Below are 20,205 nucleotides of genomic sequence, written 5' to 3'. Positions count from 1 at the left end.
TGGGTAACATCCTGGTCTATAAATGCAGCCAAGGTAAAATTTGAAACAGAAATGTTCCTGCATCTTAACAGAACTTCCTATTTTCTGGCAACCTTAGCTAGCAATGCATTAGCTCAGATTATCAATCTAAATACACTATTTTTAAAGAATTATTTTTATTTATGAGTTTAATATCTCATTGACTTCCACTTCTTGAGTTCACTTGCAAATAAAGATCTCAACAGCACACAAGTCAAAAAAGTCTGGGAAGATCAAGCAACACTCCAGACAGTGTCCTATGGAACATGATACTTAGGCCTGAAAAAAAAATAAGAAAATCCCTTTTGCATGGGGATCAAGAATAATCAGCAAGCATTAAGCAGTCAAGGTCAAATTCCCCTATAGTTTTCTATAAATATAAAGGGAAACACTACATTTGCTTAACTGCAATGAGGGAGATTTAGATGAGACGTTAAAAAACTCTTCTATAACAGTAAAGATAGTCAGTTAAGCATTGGAACAGATGGCCTAGGGAGACTGTGGAGCCGCTATCACCGGAAGTTTTCAGAACAGGTTAGAAAAACATCTGTCCACATTATTACAAGTATAGGTAATTCTGCCTGGAGGTCTAGGTAACCTCATAAGATCCTTTCTAGATGGATTTTCTAAATTTCAATGAAAAGGTAGATACATTTGAGAAAGTAGAAAATGGCAATATAGGAAGTATATCTGACTTACTTCAACATTTGCTATTTACTGGCTTTGGTTCAAACCCTCCTGTACCAATTCAGTAATTCACAGTCAGTTCCTAAAACAACTCTGCTGAAGACAGTATTAACAACATGGATAAAACTTTCATTATCCTCACTGTCTAAATACCTGTGCCTGAGAGAGAGTCTGCAATTCAGACTCCAGCTGTTGAGCTGGATATGTCCACGCTGGCTTTGATTTTCTTGCTGAAACCATGGAGCTGCTGGATAGAGGTCGTGCAGTATTATCTTGGCTAGAGGAATCTGGGCCATCAATTGCTTCCTTTGAGTTTGGAAAGGTGATGGTGTCTGTATTCTCAGGGTCCACCCTAGTACTAATTTCTCCTGTACCAAACAAATAAATAAATAAATACTCACAAGTTTCATTGCTAAACGAGCGCAACAACAGCATCACAGTGATATTCCACCATATGCTAGTAGGTACTGGCATGCTCCAGTTTGCTCTCATGTCCAAGCAGGTTACAATTTTCAGGACACATCCAAAACCCATGTAGAAATGTCACTGGTTGGCCTTAAGCCTAACCAAGCTGTAACAGGTTACTCTTATGAAGACTGAAATTATGTTAAGGAAAAAAGTACAACAGCTTTAATTTATAATGTTCTAAAGTTCATAACAAGCCAGCTAGTAGTAACATACAGCATAATAACATCAAAATATTAGCAATTATACTCCATGTTACTCCATATATATTTTTAGTTTTCCAACTACTACGTTTCATTAGGAAAACTTTGAAATTTATAGGGATTGCTACTACGCCCACTCCTCATTTTGCTCATGCTCCTTTTCACATTGATGGTATGTTTGTCAGATGCCACAAGCAGCTGTAGCAACAACAGTTTTGAGCATTCTTTGTAGTAGATCAGAACCCTGTTATCCTGAGTACGTTCATTTATGAAGAGCCATTCATCTCATCACACTGGCAAAACAGAGGCTTGATCAGATGTCATAAGTCATGTTTACAATCACTTGCAGTATCATTGGCTTTACTATAACTCTGATGGTCAGATATTAGATTCAGGCACTTAGAATCTGAAACATGCAGGTAGGAACCTATAAGAATTTTCAGAAATGAGCAGTGACCAAATCCTCACAGAGATTAAGAAATATCATTCCCATTCAATTGAAAGACAAAGGATGCTCATGTGCATCTTTATGCACTGAGTATTTTTAAGAATTTGACTGAGTACTTGTTAGACAGCTTCTTCCTTGAGAGACAAAACAAGGGACTGAAAGTGAAGTTGGAGATGCAACTCATGGTTGTTATCAATCATTTGTACTCACCTACAGTTGACTTCTTGTGCTGCCTGTGAAATTCACGGAGAGGAACTGCTTTGGATACAACAGGAGGTGTCTGGTGAGTTATCTTTGCTGCTGGAGGGATAAGCCTTCGTTCAGTTAGGCTCAGAATACCTATGAGAATATGACATTAATGAACAATTCATATACGTTCCAGTAATGAAAGAAAAAAAAATAGTAACAATAATGAAAGAATTAAACAAAAGGTAGACCCAAGTTCTTTCAATTCCAAATCCAAACTAGAAAAGCAGCAGGTATTTTTTTTTAATGCGAACACTCAAGGAAGATAATCTTTGTAATTATGTAAACAATGTAATTATGACTATGGACCGATTGCTAAAATAGCCCAAGTGCAGGACTAATTAAAATTGAATGATTAATAACCAGAGATTAATCATGACTCTTTATCTTGATCATTTTATTTGGTCACACAAGAATCCTCCATCATACACAATTCTTCTTTCAAGTAGCAACTAAACTCTGTGAATTACAATATAACTTAATCAGGAAGGATGATGCTGAAAATAGCATACTGTCTCCTAAGGTTAGCTACCACACGAAGTAAGTAGTCTGAAGTTGATCTCTACCCTTTGCAATGTTTGAGAAGACAATTCTTAAAAGTTTTGAGGTGATGGAAAATTTGATTACCAGATACCTGCTACAAAGAGCAAACAACACTGATCATGTAGCATACATCTGGTGCCTGGCAACAGTACCCAGACAGGCTTCTGTGACTCACCTTTCTTTATATCTTCATCTAACAGGGGTAAGGAAGAATCCATGTGGTGAGAGGCAGGCAAAACCCAAAGGTTGCTAGCTGTGTGACTTTTCACTGTCTTCTGACTACACATCTAGGAAAAGACAGAACCTTCTTTTAACACACAGAAATCCTGGATTTGCAAAAGACACTTGTCTACTCAGGTAATAATAAATCTAATTTCCGCTATGAATAAGATTTAATAATGTAACAGAACAAGCACAGCATTTACTACTTATGAACATCCTACAGTATTTTCTACTGTTGTTACTTTATTAATTTAAAATAAAGTTAATTAAATCCAATTGATGTCTTGTGATTTCTGCTATGCAAAGATCAGTGTACTAGTTCCTAAAGAGATCACAAGAAGTTTGCTCAATTTTAATGAGTACATTGTAAACATAGTGCTTCTTGATAGAACAGTCTTTGCATATATAAAATGCATACACAGACAAGGCACCAGAAAGAAAAGGAAGTTCCTTAAAATATGGAAATAAATTTTTACAGGGAAGAATACTAAAGGAATTAAAGTATGTGAAACTATTCAGAAATCAGGGATCAAAAAGTATCTCAGACTTCTGAAGTTTTCTTTAGCTACAGCAGGGAACAACACAGCTTGATAATGTGATGTGGAAGCATGTGCCACACTAGCTGTGCTACTGTGGGGATTAAAGCTCCCTTACTTCCCCAATTAACCTGTGCTTGCCAGAAAAAAATGGAACCTGCTGATTCTAAGTGCCAGGAATTCAAGCAGTGACACATATCACTTTGGGATAGTGATATCATGTCTCGTATTGTTATGATCACTAGAGCACAAACAGCATTGTGCAGGGAAAAGAACATATTGCTACCTTACACTTTCATATTTAAAATACAAAAACTCTACGATATCATCACACTTCTTTCTTTCTCCAGTATGATAAGTATCTTCAGTTTCTTTCTGCCTATGAATATACATACTATTCCATGTAGAATGTGAGTTGTACTCAACTCCTAAAGAAAGAGAGAGCCAGATCTTCAGCGGATTTAAAGCATCGCAGCACATGCAACTTCACGGCAAGTAACATCACTGAGATCTCTCACTTGAAGATAGTGAACCACTACCAGCAGAAGATGATACTATTTTCTCTTGCCTGGCTGATGCTAGAAACATAAGACAAAGATAAACATAGGGAGACATGAAAGATTCACCTTAAACTCAAGTGTTTTGATGAAGCAAAAGGAAAATTTAACACTGTCTATCAAACCTTACTCTGCCAAAGGATGCTTGGAAATCTAAATAAAGTTTTATTAGTTTTAGCAGCTAAATTACCCAAGGAGTAGGTATGCTCTAATATATGATGCTCAGAACTTCCTTTGCAAATGCAGCTGTACAGGTTCTCCAGTAACTCCCATGCTGCGTCCCAACAACACAAGAAGCAAGTGACTAAAATTGAATGAAGAGGGTAAAAAAGTGCCAGCACATGGGTGCAAATTATTATTAATCTGAGGAACAAGAAATGTATTGGAGGCACATATTAGATCTTTTAGCAACCAGGAAAGCCAACAGGTAGATTGGACAAGGTAAAAGATCTGGCGATAATGGGGCAAAGAACATTGAGACAGGCTGGACAACGAGCTTGGCACATAGGTTAGGATTAAAGGGTTTGGATGGGGACAGAGAATCAAGCACCTAAAATTAGGATATGCTTTATAAGGAACAGAGAGATTAGTACAAGATAAAATGTAAAAAGGAGGAACTGGGGCACACTGAGACGGGGAAGCAGACAGGTTTGTACACAACAAGACGCCTCTCCGTCACAATTTGGAGTGGACCTCAACTTCCCGGTCTCATCTTTAGCTGTTAAATGTGAGGCCCAATAAAAAATGTCCCATGCTTTTGTGGGTAATGATCTGCTATGAGTTACTCTATTAGTCTAATGGTTAGAAATTCTTATGTTGGATAAAAAGGTTTGAACCCTACTGATGAGCTATATGGAAGACAACCTAATAACATGTGCTGGACATTTTAAAAATTTACTTTTTTAAAAAAATCACTTCATTATGAATGATAAACTACCTTAAAATAACATTAAGTACATAAGATTTGAAAGCTACAAAATATTGATAGATCTGCAAAATGAAAATAATACTACTTACTTCTTTCATAGAACACATCAGGACTACATAGTTTAAAATACTAGCTTTTAATGACTGATTATCATGCTTATGTATATCTTTCAGTACACTAGGATCCAGGATGTGATTGGGATCTTTTGAGGACTAGTGTGTCGCAATTAGTAAATAACATCAGCCATCAACTTTACAGAAAGGGATAGGAAATTCTAAAGAACTGTTTGTAAGTCTAATAGGGAAATGAGACAGATCAAAATAAACTATTATAATTTTTCCTTCCAATTTGTATAATAACATTGTCCACAAGAGACATTAGGGAGATAGGAAATATGTAGGCTTTCTCATAATAGAGAATCTTTCAGAGAAATCATAGGCACTCATTTCAGTTACGGCCATTATGAAGCATTACGCTTTAAGGGATCTAGCTGTATGAACCTTCATGTCCTCATGTTCCAAGAAAATAGCAATAAGCATATAACCAAGATAACTTTATACCAGCCGGCGTATAAGTGGCTTGATACTGAGAAAAGGAAATAATAAACCACACTTTTCTACTCACTCTCAGCTCAAGCAGTTTGCGGAAGAAACAAGAAAAATATATAAAATGAAAAAAGTTTAATTAAACAGTGACTACTTTTTTCAGGCTATTGTTATCATATCAGTAAAGCAGCACTGATTTTACCATTGGTCAGTTTTATCCTAGTTTAAAACCCAGGAGTTTCGTTATGATAAACAGCACTAGGAAACGCATGTATTTGTGTTCATACAGATGTAATAAGCTACATAGAGAAGCAATTCGGGTAGAGTGTATGAGTTCAAAAGCAACCTAGAGGTTTTTATTTTTTACTGGATATAGATATTTAATTCTTCTTTTCCATATCTTTTAATTCTATAAACTCCATAGTAGGTGTCAACTTCAAAAAAGGACACTTGCAACTGAAATGCAGTTTCAACTCTGCTTTACATTGCACAGTGCCACTATGATCCATGAAATTACATGATACAGGCAACACAGTGGAACTATGGAGCTCGCCCAAAACCGTTAGCTAAGAAAATCCCATGCAAGCTTTACACCTTTCTTTTATGTTCTTTCAGCATCCTATTTGCTGCATTATTTTCCCTCTTGAAGACTTCAGTGAGATATCAAAGTAAAATTTGGCAAAACACTTTCAGCCATCAGTTATTTTCATTAAAATGAAGACAACTCGAAATAAAAATAGCTTAAAATACTAGTAAGTACTTCAAGAAAAATATTTACTTTTAGTATCAACATACACATTTACTATTTACTATTTTACTATTATTCAGTGACAACTCAACAAAGATCTTTATAAGATTTTATCTTTTTAAAGGGTTTTCAATGAATTTACGTCTACTTAGGTCAGCACAGCTTAAAACCTTTACTCACACTTAAAAGCTTTCATGGCATAAACACAAAAACTAGTGGATTTAACACCACATATTCCAGAACTGGCAGCTTCTAGAACTAGCGCTTTTACGTTTTCAGTGTAGACAGCCCCAAACCAGCATGGAACAAAAGATCACACCTTCTCTAACCCTAACCTGTAGGTACCTCACCTGCTTTCTGTCTGGCAGAACCAAACTCTGAAGAGCTGCAATGTACCCTTACTGCTACGAAGTGAATGGAGTCACAGACATCTTCCTGCATGAATAACGCCTTCTAGTGAAGTTTGTTATGAAGATTATGATTCAGCAAGTGTATTTGTCTGAAGTCAGCACAAAGCCTGCTCGTTCACCATGGGTACTTTTAAAGTATAGTTTTATAGGGCTGGAAGGGAGCACCTATCTGTAGTGCAGAGTAAGGCTTACTCTGTATAATATGCTTGGAGTGTGCTGAAAAACTATTTTTTCATTTCAAGCACTTCTGAGTGTAATTAACCTGAGACACGAGAAAAACAATTCTATTACCCTTTCTAAAGTGTTTTTCTCCTGTGGATAAACCTCTCCCACTTGATTTTTTTCTTTTTGCTTCATTTTAAATAGGGCACTTGTTGTAACACCATAGGGATTTTCTGATTAGTTCCCTATTTGTTTTCTTTTTACCTAGACAGCAATATCTAACTAGAACAAGTGCTTTTAAAAATACATTTATATATATATATTTTTTTTCCCCTAGAAAAGAATATAGGCTGGTATTAAATACAGAGAAAAGATGATTAACATCATGTGTCAGAACTATGGTTTATCAACCTGGAAGATCAGATAAATCAGATTTTCTTATCAGAAAACCACACAGCTTGATAGCAATGGTGGAAAAGGTATATAGCAGCAATCTATCATTTCATAACTATCTGCTGCAAATTAACATTTACCTTCATATTTTTGATTAGGAAGATCTTGCTGAAATTTGATGTTTGTAATCCCCACAAAGAGAAGGATGAAGCATAGTCAAATAAAATCAATAGAACTAAGGTCAGTTTTCCATATGCTCAGAAAACGGGCAGGTAAGAGTTTATAGAAGGCACCTCTAATGGAAACTGGAAGTCTGTCGAACTGCATGTTCCTCAGACAAAAAGTACTTGAGAAACATGATCAAACCATCCCAAAGATGAAGCAGGATAAGAAGGATAACAAGTTACCAAACTTGGTAAATCATGGTCTTCATTGATCTCAAAAGAAGTAAAAAAACATGCAGAGAAAAGAAAATGATCATAAAGTGAACAGGTAAGACACAATGAGATGCAAGTAACAAACTTCTGGGTAATAAAAAATGCCATCATCAAGTACATTCATAATTATCATTAAAACAGGAACTAATTATGAGTAGAATCAACTTGCTTTATCCTAGTGCAAAAGGGAAGAGGTCTCAGGCTACCTTAAGCACCAAACAGATAATGTTTAGAGTTTTTCAGATTGGTGGATCCTGATGAAATGCATTCTAGGATACTTGAAGAGCTGTCTGAAGCAATCTCAGAACTGCTGGTAGAACTCTTGTAGAATGGAAACTCTACTAGAAGACTGGAAAAGTTCACAGTGCCTATTTTTAGAAAGGTGAAGGATATGTTGAGGGATTCTAGCCCTAATGGTTGAACTATATATATTTTATATAATATAATTTTATTATATTATTTATTATAATATTATTTTATTTTATATAATATAATATTATATATATTCTTGGGGAGAAAAACAAAAACAGAGACCAACAACTCTTAAGCAAGTGAACTAATTAAAAATATCTGGAGAGTAACAAATAAATGTGTAACTTGAACCCATCAAGATCAAATTTTTTGGACCCACCTATTTTTTTATTTTTTTTTCTACAACAGGTTAGTGAGCATTATGAATAGGGTAGAAAAGTAAAGTACTACTTTACCAAGACTTTTGAAGCTTCCTGATCATGACACTATATAAACACATGGAGAAAGTATGGTTTAGACATCCTCGCTATAAGAGAGACGCAAAGCTGCTTTGGTAACTAATTCAGAAAGAAGTTCTATGTCAACATGGAAGGCTATTGAGAGGCTTCAGTGAGTCTGCCCAACAACTGGTTACAAATCGTCAGGTCCTGCTGTTCACGCAGAAGGAGGAGGTCTTCAAGTTTTCAGCAACGGAAGAAAATCAGTTCAGACTGCAAAAAACTCAAGTGAAATTAAGACAGAGGTGCTAAGCAACTTTCACTTTGTCCTCAATCACTGAATCATAGAATTAATAGAAATATTGGTTAGAAGGGATCTTGGTAGGACATCAGGTCCAGTCTTGAGTCTACTAACCATACAAGATCAGGTCAGCTTTGTTTTTTTCTAGATGAGATTCCTGTAGGATTTCATTGTGTTCTGTAATTTTACAGCCTTGCAGTCTAAACTGATGTGTTTGCTTTGGTGTTGACCTATACAGTAAGCAGCAAAGCAAGGAAGCAATATAAAAGAATAGCTTCACTGACATTTCCATCATCTATCAGTTTCTGTTCTGAAAAGGAATCTCATTCTGATAATCAAGCCAAGTAATCTTAGCAATAAATAGTAAATAAATAAAGTGTTTGATGCTGGTTTCAAATGACCTAATTTTGGTCCTCCGAGACTAAGAACCAGCATATGGAATTCAGCGCAGAAATACCCAATGGTAAGTAAAGGACAAATTCTCATCAGTGTGAGCGGAACTATTTTAAAGTCAGATGAGTCAAAATTTGTAACAGTCTCTACGAACTTTAAAAATAAGAACCATTTTTAAAACTGGTTGTCTTTTTATTCAAGGAGACTTCCAAGTTGGAAAATTATGTAGAAAATGCAAGTTTGTCTTTCTCATTCCAGTTTACATAGTCCAGCATTTTATCTACCTAATGATTAATACAGTTTCCCTGAGATGTAATACTGAGAGAGTAATAAATATTTCTGTCACATTTTGGTTATCTAAATAGACAAACTCCAATTTCAATGGAAAGCCCAACATATAACCTTCAATATGCAGCAGCTAGGCATCTTTAACAACAGGTCTTATGCATTATTCTTACCTACTTTAAGCTCTTAAACAAACCAGAGATGGCTCTGAATTGTCAATTTTCCATGTAATTGGAAAAATCAAGCTTTGCTCCTTCGTAACCTACTGCTAGCTCTCCCAGAAATTTACCTCCATCAAAACTCTGCCACAGCAGGTGCACGAGACAATAGATGGAGAACTTTGGTGAATCCCACATCTGTTTTTTGAAAAAGGGAACAGAAGCAGCACAGAAGGAAGTAAGGAGGATAATTGCTGGCTTGAACTACAATACATTTTACTTGCGGGCAAAGGGCCAGCTTACACGAGGCGGAATATGCAGGACCATCTTATTGGAATTCAGGGGTGGGCCTCCATTCTTGTCCAGAGACAGCTGTAAACCAGCAGCCCATAGCATCACAATCAGGCACTGAGTTTTGTCAAGGAATGCTGATATGTACGGAACCAGCTTCAGCAGCTTTGGCTGCACCCCTACCTAGCAAAATGACAGTCAATCTCCAATTCCAGATGACAAGAACTGGATAAAAACTTAAAACAAATGGTGACCTTTCAAAAGATTAATTTGTTTACCAACAAAACGTTCAACGTTTGTCATCTCAGATGGGGGTGACCTTCACGTTCCCATTTCTAGGTTGAAAGGATGCTGACTTTAGTCATCTGTTAACTCCATCTCACCAATTATTTCCTTTTTATTTTTACTGACGAGAAGATTTTATTAATCCATTGTACTGCTTATTATGATTACATACCATAATACAAATGCAACAAGCTTATTTTGAATTACTGTGGGGTAACATCGATTTGTTTAAGTCTCATTCTGCTACCAATGCCAAATTATGCTTTGACTATAATTATAGCCATATGCATAGGTTTAAAACTCAATCAGATTTTGAGGACCAAAACACCTGATTTTCTTCTACAGCTTCTTCTAATCATTTGAAATGAAAAGAATTGCCCTGCTCTGCCTTAATTTAAAATTTTGGAAATGAATAGACTCTCAGTGATAAGCATTAGAGATTAGTATGATGCAAATACCAAATAAAGAACAAATAACTGAGGATGTGATTAGAGTGACTGCACTCAAATAAGTTAGCTAAAAAAAACACCAACAAAACAGAATCACTGCCATCACCGTTAAAGCCACACTATATAAGATGCAACTCATAAAGGCTAGAAATCATCACCGTATTAAATTCTAACTCATGAATAAATTAAAAGGTTCCTAAGTTTACAGTATAATATATATTTATATGAAAACAGGGACCAAGAAGTGCCAGAATAATTCTATAAAAGAACAGCAGGCCTATGAAAACGAAAGGTATAGTTGTGAATCTTTTCTACATTGCAGCAGTTAGTCAGAATTATTTTTGCTGCAATTCAGATTACTATTTGTTTTGCTAGATCCTCCATGGGAAGCGTACATATTTAATAATTATCTACTCATCATTTTTCATTTGTTATCCAGATACAGTCTACAAAATAAAGGGATGCCCAGTCTGCCAATGGTGTTTCAAACAGAATTACATTTCTCATTTTAAACTAACTACGGAATGTTACAGAGGATGAAGCGTTAGTGCTTATCAAACCAAAAAAGTACAAAAGGGCCATAGTAATCACATAATTAATTTCCTTTAGTTTCTATCATAAAATTCAGCGTCAGTAAACACCAAAAGAGCAAGAAAAGAAAATTTTCATGAAAAAATGAGATCGTTACTAAGTTTGAAAATGAAAATAATTTTTCAAGCTACTAAAATGGCAGGATAGGAAAAAGTCTGTGAACTTTGTGCTTGACCTAACTAGTTAGATCAAAACCAGTTTATTTTTAATCTAATCACATTTTAAAATGCTCAGGTCTCCTTGAAAACTGGGAGGCTGACAACTCTTAGAAAAAAACTGAATGCAGTTAATCGAGTGATTATTTTTTCATTCCTGTCACTAGGAGTCTTTCTGCCACTGATTTTTTTGGGGAGATAATCTTTGAATTCACGTACATATGTACGGCATGTACATGGGTATACGCATATGTCCGCCCGTGTGTATGTACAAATATTGCCCTCTAATGGCAGATTAGAAAAAACTGGGTAGGTAGTAGCTAACTTAATTCTTCTTGTAGGTACTTTAATTGCTGTTTATTTTTCCAAAATCAAAGACCATATAATTTTAGACCTGCAACTACACACTAATTTATTTTAGCTACTCTTGGCAATCTATCATTTCACTGAGTGCTTGTATACATCACATTTAACAAAAATGCCTTCATTCATAATCTTGGTAGTGGATTTTGCAAATCCAATTGCAGAATTTCCCCCCCCCCCCCAGTGAAGACAGAACATTTCAAAACACAGATTGTGCCATGAAATTCAAGAACTTTTTTAGTGTCTACTTCAGTAAAACTGCAGAATAAATTACAGATGGAAAATACCTACTTGTTTTTTCAGCCAATCTCCCTGTCATAAACAGTTTCTAAGCAACTGTAAATATGTATCAGAGAGCTTGACTAATTTACATTAAATGTTAGTAATTTAAGTCAACATTAAGAAGTTTTCTCTGATCAGTATACATTTCAGTGAGAGTGGTAAAACACATGGCTCTCCGCAGTAGTATAATATTCCTCTCTGTGAGTGTTTTAGAGTGGTTCTAAAAAGCCATTAGCCATGATGCTTTTTTCTAATTAACTCTATATCACAGGGTTAGACAAATCACCTCTTAGTCTGGGCAACAGCTTTCAAAAATCATTTTTTATAAGTGGCAGCTTACAACCGTGCCATTCACAGATTCTGTTTACGTTGTTTAAAACCAAGCACCCTAGAATCTTATGGCAATGGGCTTGCTGCATAATACTTCTATTACAAACATTAAATTCTAGAAGAGCATCCTTGTGTGAGACCATTGGGCATATTCTTTCATGTGGACAGTGCTGCGCTGAATTTGTGAACATAATTGATTTTTGAGGATGCCTGTGGCTATCAATTTGTTTTTTTAAAGCATACTTTGAAGAAAATCATCCTCATGTTTGTTTAAGAGGAGCAGCAGTTCTGCAGAACAGAAATTTGGAAGAATCAAAACTTAATGTAACACAGCTTAAACATTCTAAGACCAGAGAGAAGAGCGATAGCAGGGCTGCTGGTCAGGATACTCCTGCTAGCGTGTTGTGAGCAGTGCTCAGTCTCAGCTTTTTTAGATAACTGTTTTGTACTACGGGAAACATCTTGACCAGAGATAAAAGAAAAGCTGTGCTTCAGAATACCTTGTAGGTGGAGAGTGAGTATGCTTGGGATCTATAAGACATTGAAATATCTCCACATGCAGTGCAAGGATCTAAATCTGTCCCTCACATTCCAATGTAAGTCCTCCAGGCACAGGAATAAGGAGCAGAATGGGACATTCTCTCCCAAACCTCGTCAGAAAAATAAGATGCAAATGACACCTAAATTCATGCATTCAGTCTAGGATTCTGATTCTCATTTAGTATAACCCCTATTTTTCTGCTGCAGTGACACTGATTTCTGGTGTGATAGCCCTATGGTAGGATTACTTCTTTAAAAAAAGTCAATTAAAAACAGCATCAAAGCAATGTATGAGCATTTTTCACTCATTCATAACAATCCTATTGACATTTGAAAATTGAAGGCATTCATGTCACTTAAAGCCATGGAACAAACAACTGAAAGCCCATTCTTATCAACAAAACCCCTTTTACGTCTTCCTTGATCTTTGTGTCACGTTCTGAAGTCCACAAGCTCCAATTTATCTTCAGACCCTGATTTTACTGAGATTACTCACCACGCACATTCCCATGTACGCTTATACTTTTGCTGTACTGGGGTCTTGCTACCTAAACCTGTTACATTCCATGTTTGTTTTCCCTTTGTCACTCAGAATGTTTTGATTGTTACATAGGCATATCAAAAAATGGAAAATTATGAGGTACTTTCACTTACAATATATACATTTTTTATTATTTAGGTCTGATATGTATTAACTTTAATAATGAACAGTCAATGTATATAAACCCATAACACATAAAAGTTACTCACGGGAACTGGTCTTTTCTTAGTTATAAGTGGCAGCCTGATCTCATAGCTCTGTTGTTTCAAAACAGCTTTCTTGTTGATGTTCTCTGGGTCAAGCATAATTTTCATATCCATTTCCAGCTGGTGCTGAAACAGAATATGCACAGTCTAAAAATAATTGCACTAGGCCAGAAGCGTTTATAAACGGGAATTGACTAACATGTTCATAAATTTGCAATAGGATGATTAAATAATCATGTTATCTCACTGTCCACACAGAACTGGGCAAACACTGAAAAAGTGTTTTTGATTACACAAATGACTTAGCAAGGCATAAAATTACCATTCGCATACACGTTTCTACCAAAATTTGTTCAATTCATTTCAGTATAAGTACTGAAAGTTCCAGATTTGCACGTCTTTGAGTTAAAATTTAAGTGGAAAGGACAATCAAGCTTGACTCATTTGATTAACATAGGCCATTTGTTGATTCCATTTACCTTTGCTATAAAACAAATGTTTCGATACATACAAATTAGGAAACACGGACAGAACAAAGAATACTAAAAAAAATCCCAACTCATTATTATGAATATTAATACAACTTATCCTGTTGGAAAGAGTTAATACAGCCACATTTTATAAATATAGCTGTTCATATAATAAGTATTTTGATTATGATGCTATTTTATTTATTTATTTATTTTTTCCTGAATGTTGTCTCAGGTAAGTCGCAGATCAGCTTTTTAACGGAGTTTGCATCTCTGCTTTACAAAACTATTTCGTGAACTAGTCAAGAGTATGTAAAGTATGTGCCTAACCATAAACGCGGATTCAGACATACGCAACACCCTTCTAATCTAAAGCACATACTTATTGTATAGAAGCCAGAGGTGGCTTTTTCTATCATAAAAGTATCTTAAGGTGAAAACATTTCAGTTCATCATGCATGTGCTTTAATTTACACCTGGATCTGTATCAATTGTAGTAATTTCTCCCAGTGCTTTCATTGCTAACTAGTCTCTGCGCTCAACGGGGTTTATTTACCACCCAATGCCAAACAGGGAGGAATCCTCAGATGGCAGGAACTAACGGATTGCCAGACAAGTCCACAGAGCTACGGCAATTCAGAGGAGGTAGGGGCCTGCCACTTTATGTGCTTAATTCCCACTGCATGGATAGGGGAATACAAAAACCCCTCTTACCATGTGAGATCCAACTAAACGTATTTATAGATGAGAACTCTCTGCTGAGATTTCCATTGTGTTAACATAAAAAGGAATTTATGAGAATTATGTTTTTTGACAAATAAAATAGTCCATAAAAAGTGTAAGAATCATTAGAGGTATATTTGAACTATTAAGCAATTGTATTACTTTGTGAGAGCACTAAAACTGGTTGAATTTATTTATCTGCACAATATATTCCCTTCTTTTGATAGTAATTACAAGCAGATGTATCAATGAGACGCTCATTTAGATTTGGGTTTGTAAGAACAAAAGTTATTATCCAAGCCATTTACTCTTTTACCCACATGGTTGCACAGAGACAGAAAGTTCAATTTTCACCTCGTCAGTGATTTTGTGTTATTTATTTTATTAATATAGCACACCACTGTACAGAAAGGAAACTGCTTGTGCTATTAAACAAGAATTGGGGGAAAATTGAGTACCTTCTCAATTAAAATAGGATGATTCACAATTCAGATTCCCCAGTCAGACTGACAGTGAAATGATCAGTGTTGGAGTGGCAAATTCTACTAAGCGTAACAAGAATTGAAATGCTTAATAATAAAAAAGAATAATAATCTATGGCAAGTGACAATTCTACACTTGCGGGATGGTATCATCGGTCTCTTCCATCTATATCATCCAAGGTCTTACATTTAAGCTGGCCTGAACCTTCTTGATGTAGAACAAAAAAAAGGTGAGAAGAGCAGGGCAAACAGTGCATTATTACAAATATAATGCTTTACAAGAATGAGAATTATTGTGCTCAACAATTAGCATGGAGTATAGAGGAATATACAAAACAAGTTGACGTGTTCAGTACAGTTAAAGATTTGAATCCTCTTTTATTTCAACACAAAAGTCATGTCAGAGCAGAGGTCATTTTATCGCATAGCAGGCCAACAAATCAGACTCTCTAGGTAATTCTGTTTTGCAGATGCACGTGGTGCACGGTCAAATGGAGTCTAATTCCTTTATGAATGACTTACATTATATTAATCTTTGAAACAATCTGTATTATCAGTAACTAAACCGCTTTTCATGTCTGGCTATTTGTGGTATGTGCAAATTCTAGAGCCCTGCAGAAACAACTTTTTGTTTACATATTTAATTCTATTAAAGATGAGAGAACATTAACTTCTACTGTACATTCACAATGTCAACTTCTACTGATAAAACCAAATTAAGCTGCACAAGCAAAAGCTTGGGTGTTTGCAATTATGCAACTATTTTATTTTATTTGAACTGATTCACCTACTGGTTATGGACAAGCATCTTTTCAGACATTGCTACACGGGGGCTTTACAATTCCTGCACAAGGAAGATGACTCTTTATGGTTCTTAAGTGTCATTAGAAGAAGGAACCCAATTACAGCACACCGTGAGCAAAAAAAAAGGGGGACAGTGCTTCGCAATTCCTCCTGTGAGTCAGGTTCAAACAGCCTCATGCTGCTGCTCTTATGATTCAGAAATACTGTACGTGTGACTAAACAATAATTTTAAGCCTATTCTGACATCTGTGGGCAAACTATTTCCCACATGACAAGTATTCTTTGTGAAAATTGCATCTGTGCTCGTTTGACTCCAACCTTATTTTATCCTAACTGCTACAAATACAACTTACGCTCCATTTCTACTCTCACATGGCCTACTACGGATTGCAAAGCACAAAAATATTACTACATGAATTATTCATCGCTCTCAGCACCTCTGTGGGTTGAAAAGTTGATTCCTTCAAGCCTATGTACCTGGAAATACTGTCTGCAAATGGAAAACTATTCAGTTCACAAATATTTCTTCTGAGGGGAATGAAATTTGGAAAAACAGGAAAGTACTCGTAAATACAAACAAAAATTGTTTATAGTTGCAAGTGAGGAAAAGACAGGAAGTGAGGAATTGTAGGTGAGAATTTCCCAGCTGGATTTCACAACTATTTAATAATAAAAGCTTTTTATGTTGGCATGACGGGCATGTAGAACAGCTGGCAAAACAGCACTGTTTGTCATTTTCTTTATAACAGGAAATGAGGGCTAGCTTGTGTGTCACTGGATATGCATTTCTAAGCAGATGCCATGGATATTAGAAATTAAAAGACAAAGAGAAAGTCAAGGCAGGACATAGGATATGTTCCACTGTAAATTAAGCTCATTCATGCACATGAAGAGTTGAAAGACCATCGATATTATAGAATTTACAGAGTAAATGAAACCTGTTTTTTTTCCCCCAAAACATAAGTGAACATAAGTTCATACAGGACAGGGTTAGAGTACTGTCTAGCAAACTGTATCCTGCTTTCAGAACACGATTAAGCACTATCCTTATCCATTCAAAACTGGGAATGCCAGGGTACTCCATTCAACAAATTCCAAAGTTCATATTCTTTGTAAATTATGAATGAAAACATTTCACAACAATAACAGTAACATTTTATACAAAGATATGGAATTTATGTATGAAGATTACTGACTTTTTCAGTACAATCTCACAGAAATTCATTTTCATAGTTCTACTGCATAATGAAATTTGTTCAAGTTAAATAAAAACAGAGATCTCACTATCTTATTCATCATTTCAAAAGTAAGCAATGCTTTAATATTGCTTTACAGTGGGACTTCTTTTACAAAGAAAATCAGCAACAGAAGTGTTTGGCTGCTCATTCTGGCTATACAATTTTGTGTAGCTTCTGGTAAGTCTGAGTACAACAGACAGCCTCCTCTTAAAGTTCTCTCTCATCAAAGTTCCCTTGAATTTAAACCATAATAACATAAAATTGTGAAAATGGGTATTTTTAAATATTTTATTCAATTAATTAATTTGTTTTTAAAATATGTTTGAGAAAACCACCTTGAACTCACCAGTTAAAACTCACACCTTAGAATAAATAAATAAATAAACAAACAACAAAAAAAACTTCCAGTACAACCATTTTAAGAAGGCTTTAAATGAATTTACAAGGATTTCACTTATGAAAGACATCGAAACATCAGATTTCAAGGAAAAAACCTACACTTATTACAAAGGTGACTGCCCTATATATGAAAGAAAATCTTTCCCACGTCTCTCCGTGTCTTCTACACAAAAACAAACGAGAGAACTAGCTTTAGTCTCAAATTACACAAACATTTATATCTGTGCTCATGCTATTCCAATATACAGTCCCATTTATTTCAAAGTAATTACTCGCAGAGTCACAGTTAAGCCTATGATATTTGCAGAACTGGGACCTTAAAACAGAACAAACATATAGTCTCGGGATTCTTTAACAATGTACTGGTGGGAGAAAAATAAGGAATGGAAGGCTTGGGGATGCACCCATGATACTACTAAGGGCCTTCATAACTTAGACTTTATCCTGACCGTGAAGCAGTGAGAAAGCTCCTGCTTCCCAGCTCTCTCATTCTACTGAGAATTTTTAACATATTCAGTCACCAGATGGTGTATTATGAAAAACTGAATTCATGTGGAGTTAGAACATAAGGTCATGGGATCAACCGGTAACCTACAAGATGACAGCCTACTCGTTTAATGTGGTCTCTGGCAAAACAAGTAATATGTTATTTCAGACCTGTGAACCTGGAGAAATACGTAGTGCTGATTTGCTGCATGCCTGGACAGTCATGGGCTCAACAGGCACTCGTGGTAAAACAAGCTGTTTCTGAGGAGTACCAAAATGAAGCCCCCTGAATTAGAAAGAAAGAAACAGTGAGGTTGTTAAAACTTACTTTGATTTTACCCATTAAATCCATACCGCTTCCATGTGGTTGAATCTAAAATACTGTATTTTTATTTAAACGTGTTTAGTGAAAAATCACAGGAGTTAACTGAAGATTGCTTTCACTTCTTAGGACTACATTTACTTTTGTATTGCTTTTTAACTTAAGCAAAATAAAACTAAAATAGTAAATGACCAAAATAACCTCATTTGGGCCAATATTTCCATTTGCTTTATAAGATCCTGGTACCATGGTTTTTCTGTCTTGATGCATGCATTTGTCTCTGCAATAAAACAGCTGTTTCACTTACCATTTAGTGGGCTGTTTTGAACGTACTTCTTTATTACCAGTAGAAGAAATAGTTAACACTTGTCTGTTTACAGCATTTAAATAATTTTCAGCGTGTTTCTGTCAGAGAAAAAAAAATAACATTTAGACTATTATAAAGGCATGAGCGATACTAAATTTATTTAACTCAGTTAACATAACAATCTAGATCTTCCCGTGACTGAAAAGTTGATAGGATTTGTGCTTCTGTTGGACTAAATCAGACTTTGGCTAAAGTTAAGAGGCCTAAAAACAATTAATTCTGGCCATGCAAAAAAAAGGAAGCCATTATTGTAATGTGTAATATTTGATGAATCCCATCATTTGCTGATCAGAAAAGGAACTTGCAGGATGACAGACATATGTCCCTAAGTGAATTATTGACAGAAATCTCAAAGATTGAAGCGTCTTCTGGATCTGTTCCATTTTACTTACTCTCAGCCCAAGTTCAGCTCTTTCAATTGCTGTTTCCAGATCGCTGATATCCACATCTTTCACATTTCCCTTCAAGCTGATATTTTTCACTTTGTCTTTAAGCTTGTGAAGGTCTTCTTGAACCTAAAAAGCAAGTTATGACAGAAGTCATACCTATAACCCAAATCCGTGGGATTATGTATTAGCGTTTAATCCAAATTTTCACTGATTCTGCTTTGTCAAAAGTATTCCCAAACGCTGCTGCCAATGCAGGGGCTTGTTCGGAGACCTTAGTCTTGTGCCACGTGGATGGTTGATGCCTCTTGGACTCTGTGGACATTTTTAGGTGACTTCCATTTGAGCTGACGAGGTCCTCTGTTTGGAAGATTAGTTGAGAAGCATGGAGGAAACACGCAACTCAAAAACAGCGCAATTCTCCGCGATAGGATTTAAGCAGCTGATGGTACAAACAATCTGGTGATTCATAGAATATTTACTAACCATGATAAAATCACTCTTTAAAATACCATTTTGTGATTTTGGTTACGTGAACGGCATCACAGAAGTACAAATTGTGGATACTCGAAGAAAACAACGCCGTGGCTCATGTGTACTGAGGACTACAAGGTGACTACAGCAAGACTAGCAACTCAAAGGTACTCCAATGGGATTCCAACCCCCAAACCAAACCCTCACAGCATTTCTCGGGCACACGCTGCCAAATCCAACCCAGGTCCAACCGCTGAGGGCTTCAGTGCCGAGGGGAGCTCAGGAGACATCGCCAGCGGAGATGTATCCCAAAGAGACCCCACGGCAGCTCACAGCGAGGCGTTTATCCCTCACTTTGGGTGACATTTGGGTGACATTTTAGTGACAGACGGAGCCACGCACCACAGGACAGCTTCTAGGGGACAGCTTTATGAGGTACCAACTTCACCCCTCCGCCCCCCAGAGCGAGCTGCCGCCTTCCCCCGCCCCCAGCTTTCCCCCCAGGGCCGGGGGCAGCGCCTGGGCCCCTCCCGGACCCACCTGCACCAGACCGGCCTCCGCCCCCTTCCCCGAGCCCGGCCCCGCCGAGCCGGCCATGGCGGCTGCGCCCGCAGCCCTAGCAACGGGACGCGCGAGGCGGGCCGCGC

At 36.4% G+C, this 20,205-nt stretch overlaps 1 protein-coding gene across 1 annotated transcript in view; it reads right to left on the bottom strand.

The window, feature by feature from the left end:
* IQCH (IQ motif containing H) overlaps nucleotides 1-20,170 on the bottom strand; it is a 69,193-nt gene extending 49,023 nt beyond the window's left edge. The window contains exons 1-8 of the mRNA XM_035569421.2: nucleotides 20,099-20,170; nucleotides 19,091-19,213; nucleotides 18,639-18,736; nucleotides 18,181-18,295; nucleotides 13,411-13,533; nucleotides 2,786-2,897; nucleotides 2,032-2,160; nucleotides 859-1,073 (exon numbers count right to left, since the gene is read on the bottom strand). Of these exons, the coding sequence (XP_035425314.2) occupies nucleotides 859-1,073; nucleotides 2,032-2,160; nucleotides 2,786-2,897; nucleotides 13,411-13,533; nucleotides 18,181-18,295; nucleotides 18,639-18,736; nucleotides 19,091-19,213; nucleotides 20,099-20,155 (972 nt within the window). The 5' untranslated portion in view covers nucleotides 20,156-20,170. The remainder of the gene's footprint in view (nucleotides 1-858; nucleotides 1,074-2,031; nucleotides 2,161-2,785; nucleotides 2,898-13,410; nucleotides 13,534-18,180; nucleotides 18,296-18,638; nucleotides 18,737-19,090; nucleotides 19,214-20,098) is intronic.
* Nucleotides 20,171-20,205: the final 35 nt, after the last annotated feature.

Source organism: Cygnus atratus, chromosome 11, assembly GCF_013377495.2.
Source record: "Cygnus atratus isolate AKBS03 ecotype Queensland, Australia chromosome 11, CAtr_DNAZoo_HiC_assembly, whole genome shotgun sequence".
NCBI lineage: Eukaryota > Metazoa > Chordata > Aves > Anseriformes > Anatidae > Cygnus > Cygnus atratus.
Note: the sequence above shows the minus strand (reverse complement) of the source record. Positions and strands in the feature narration are given on the sequence as shown.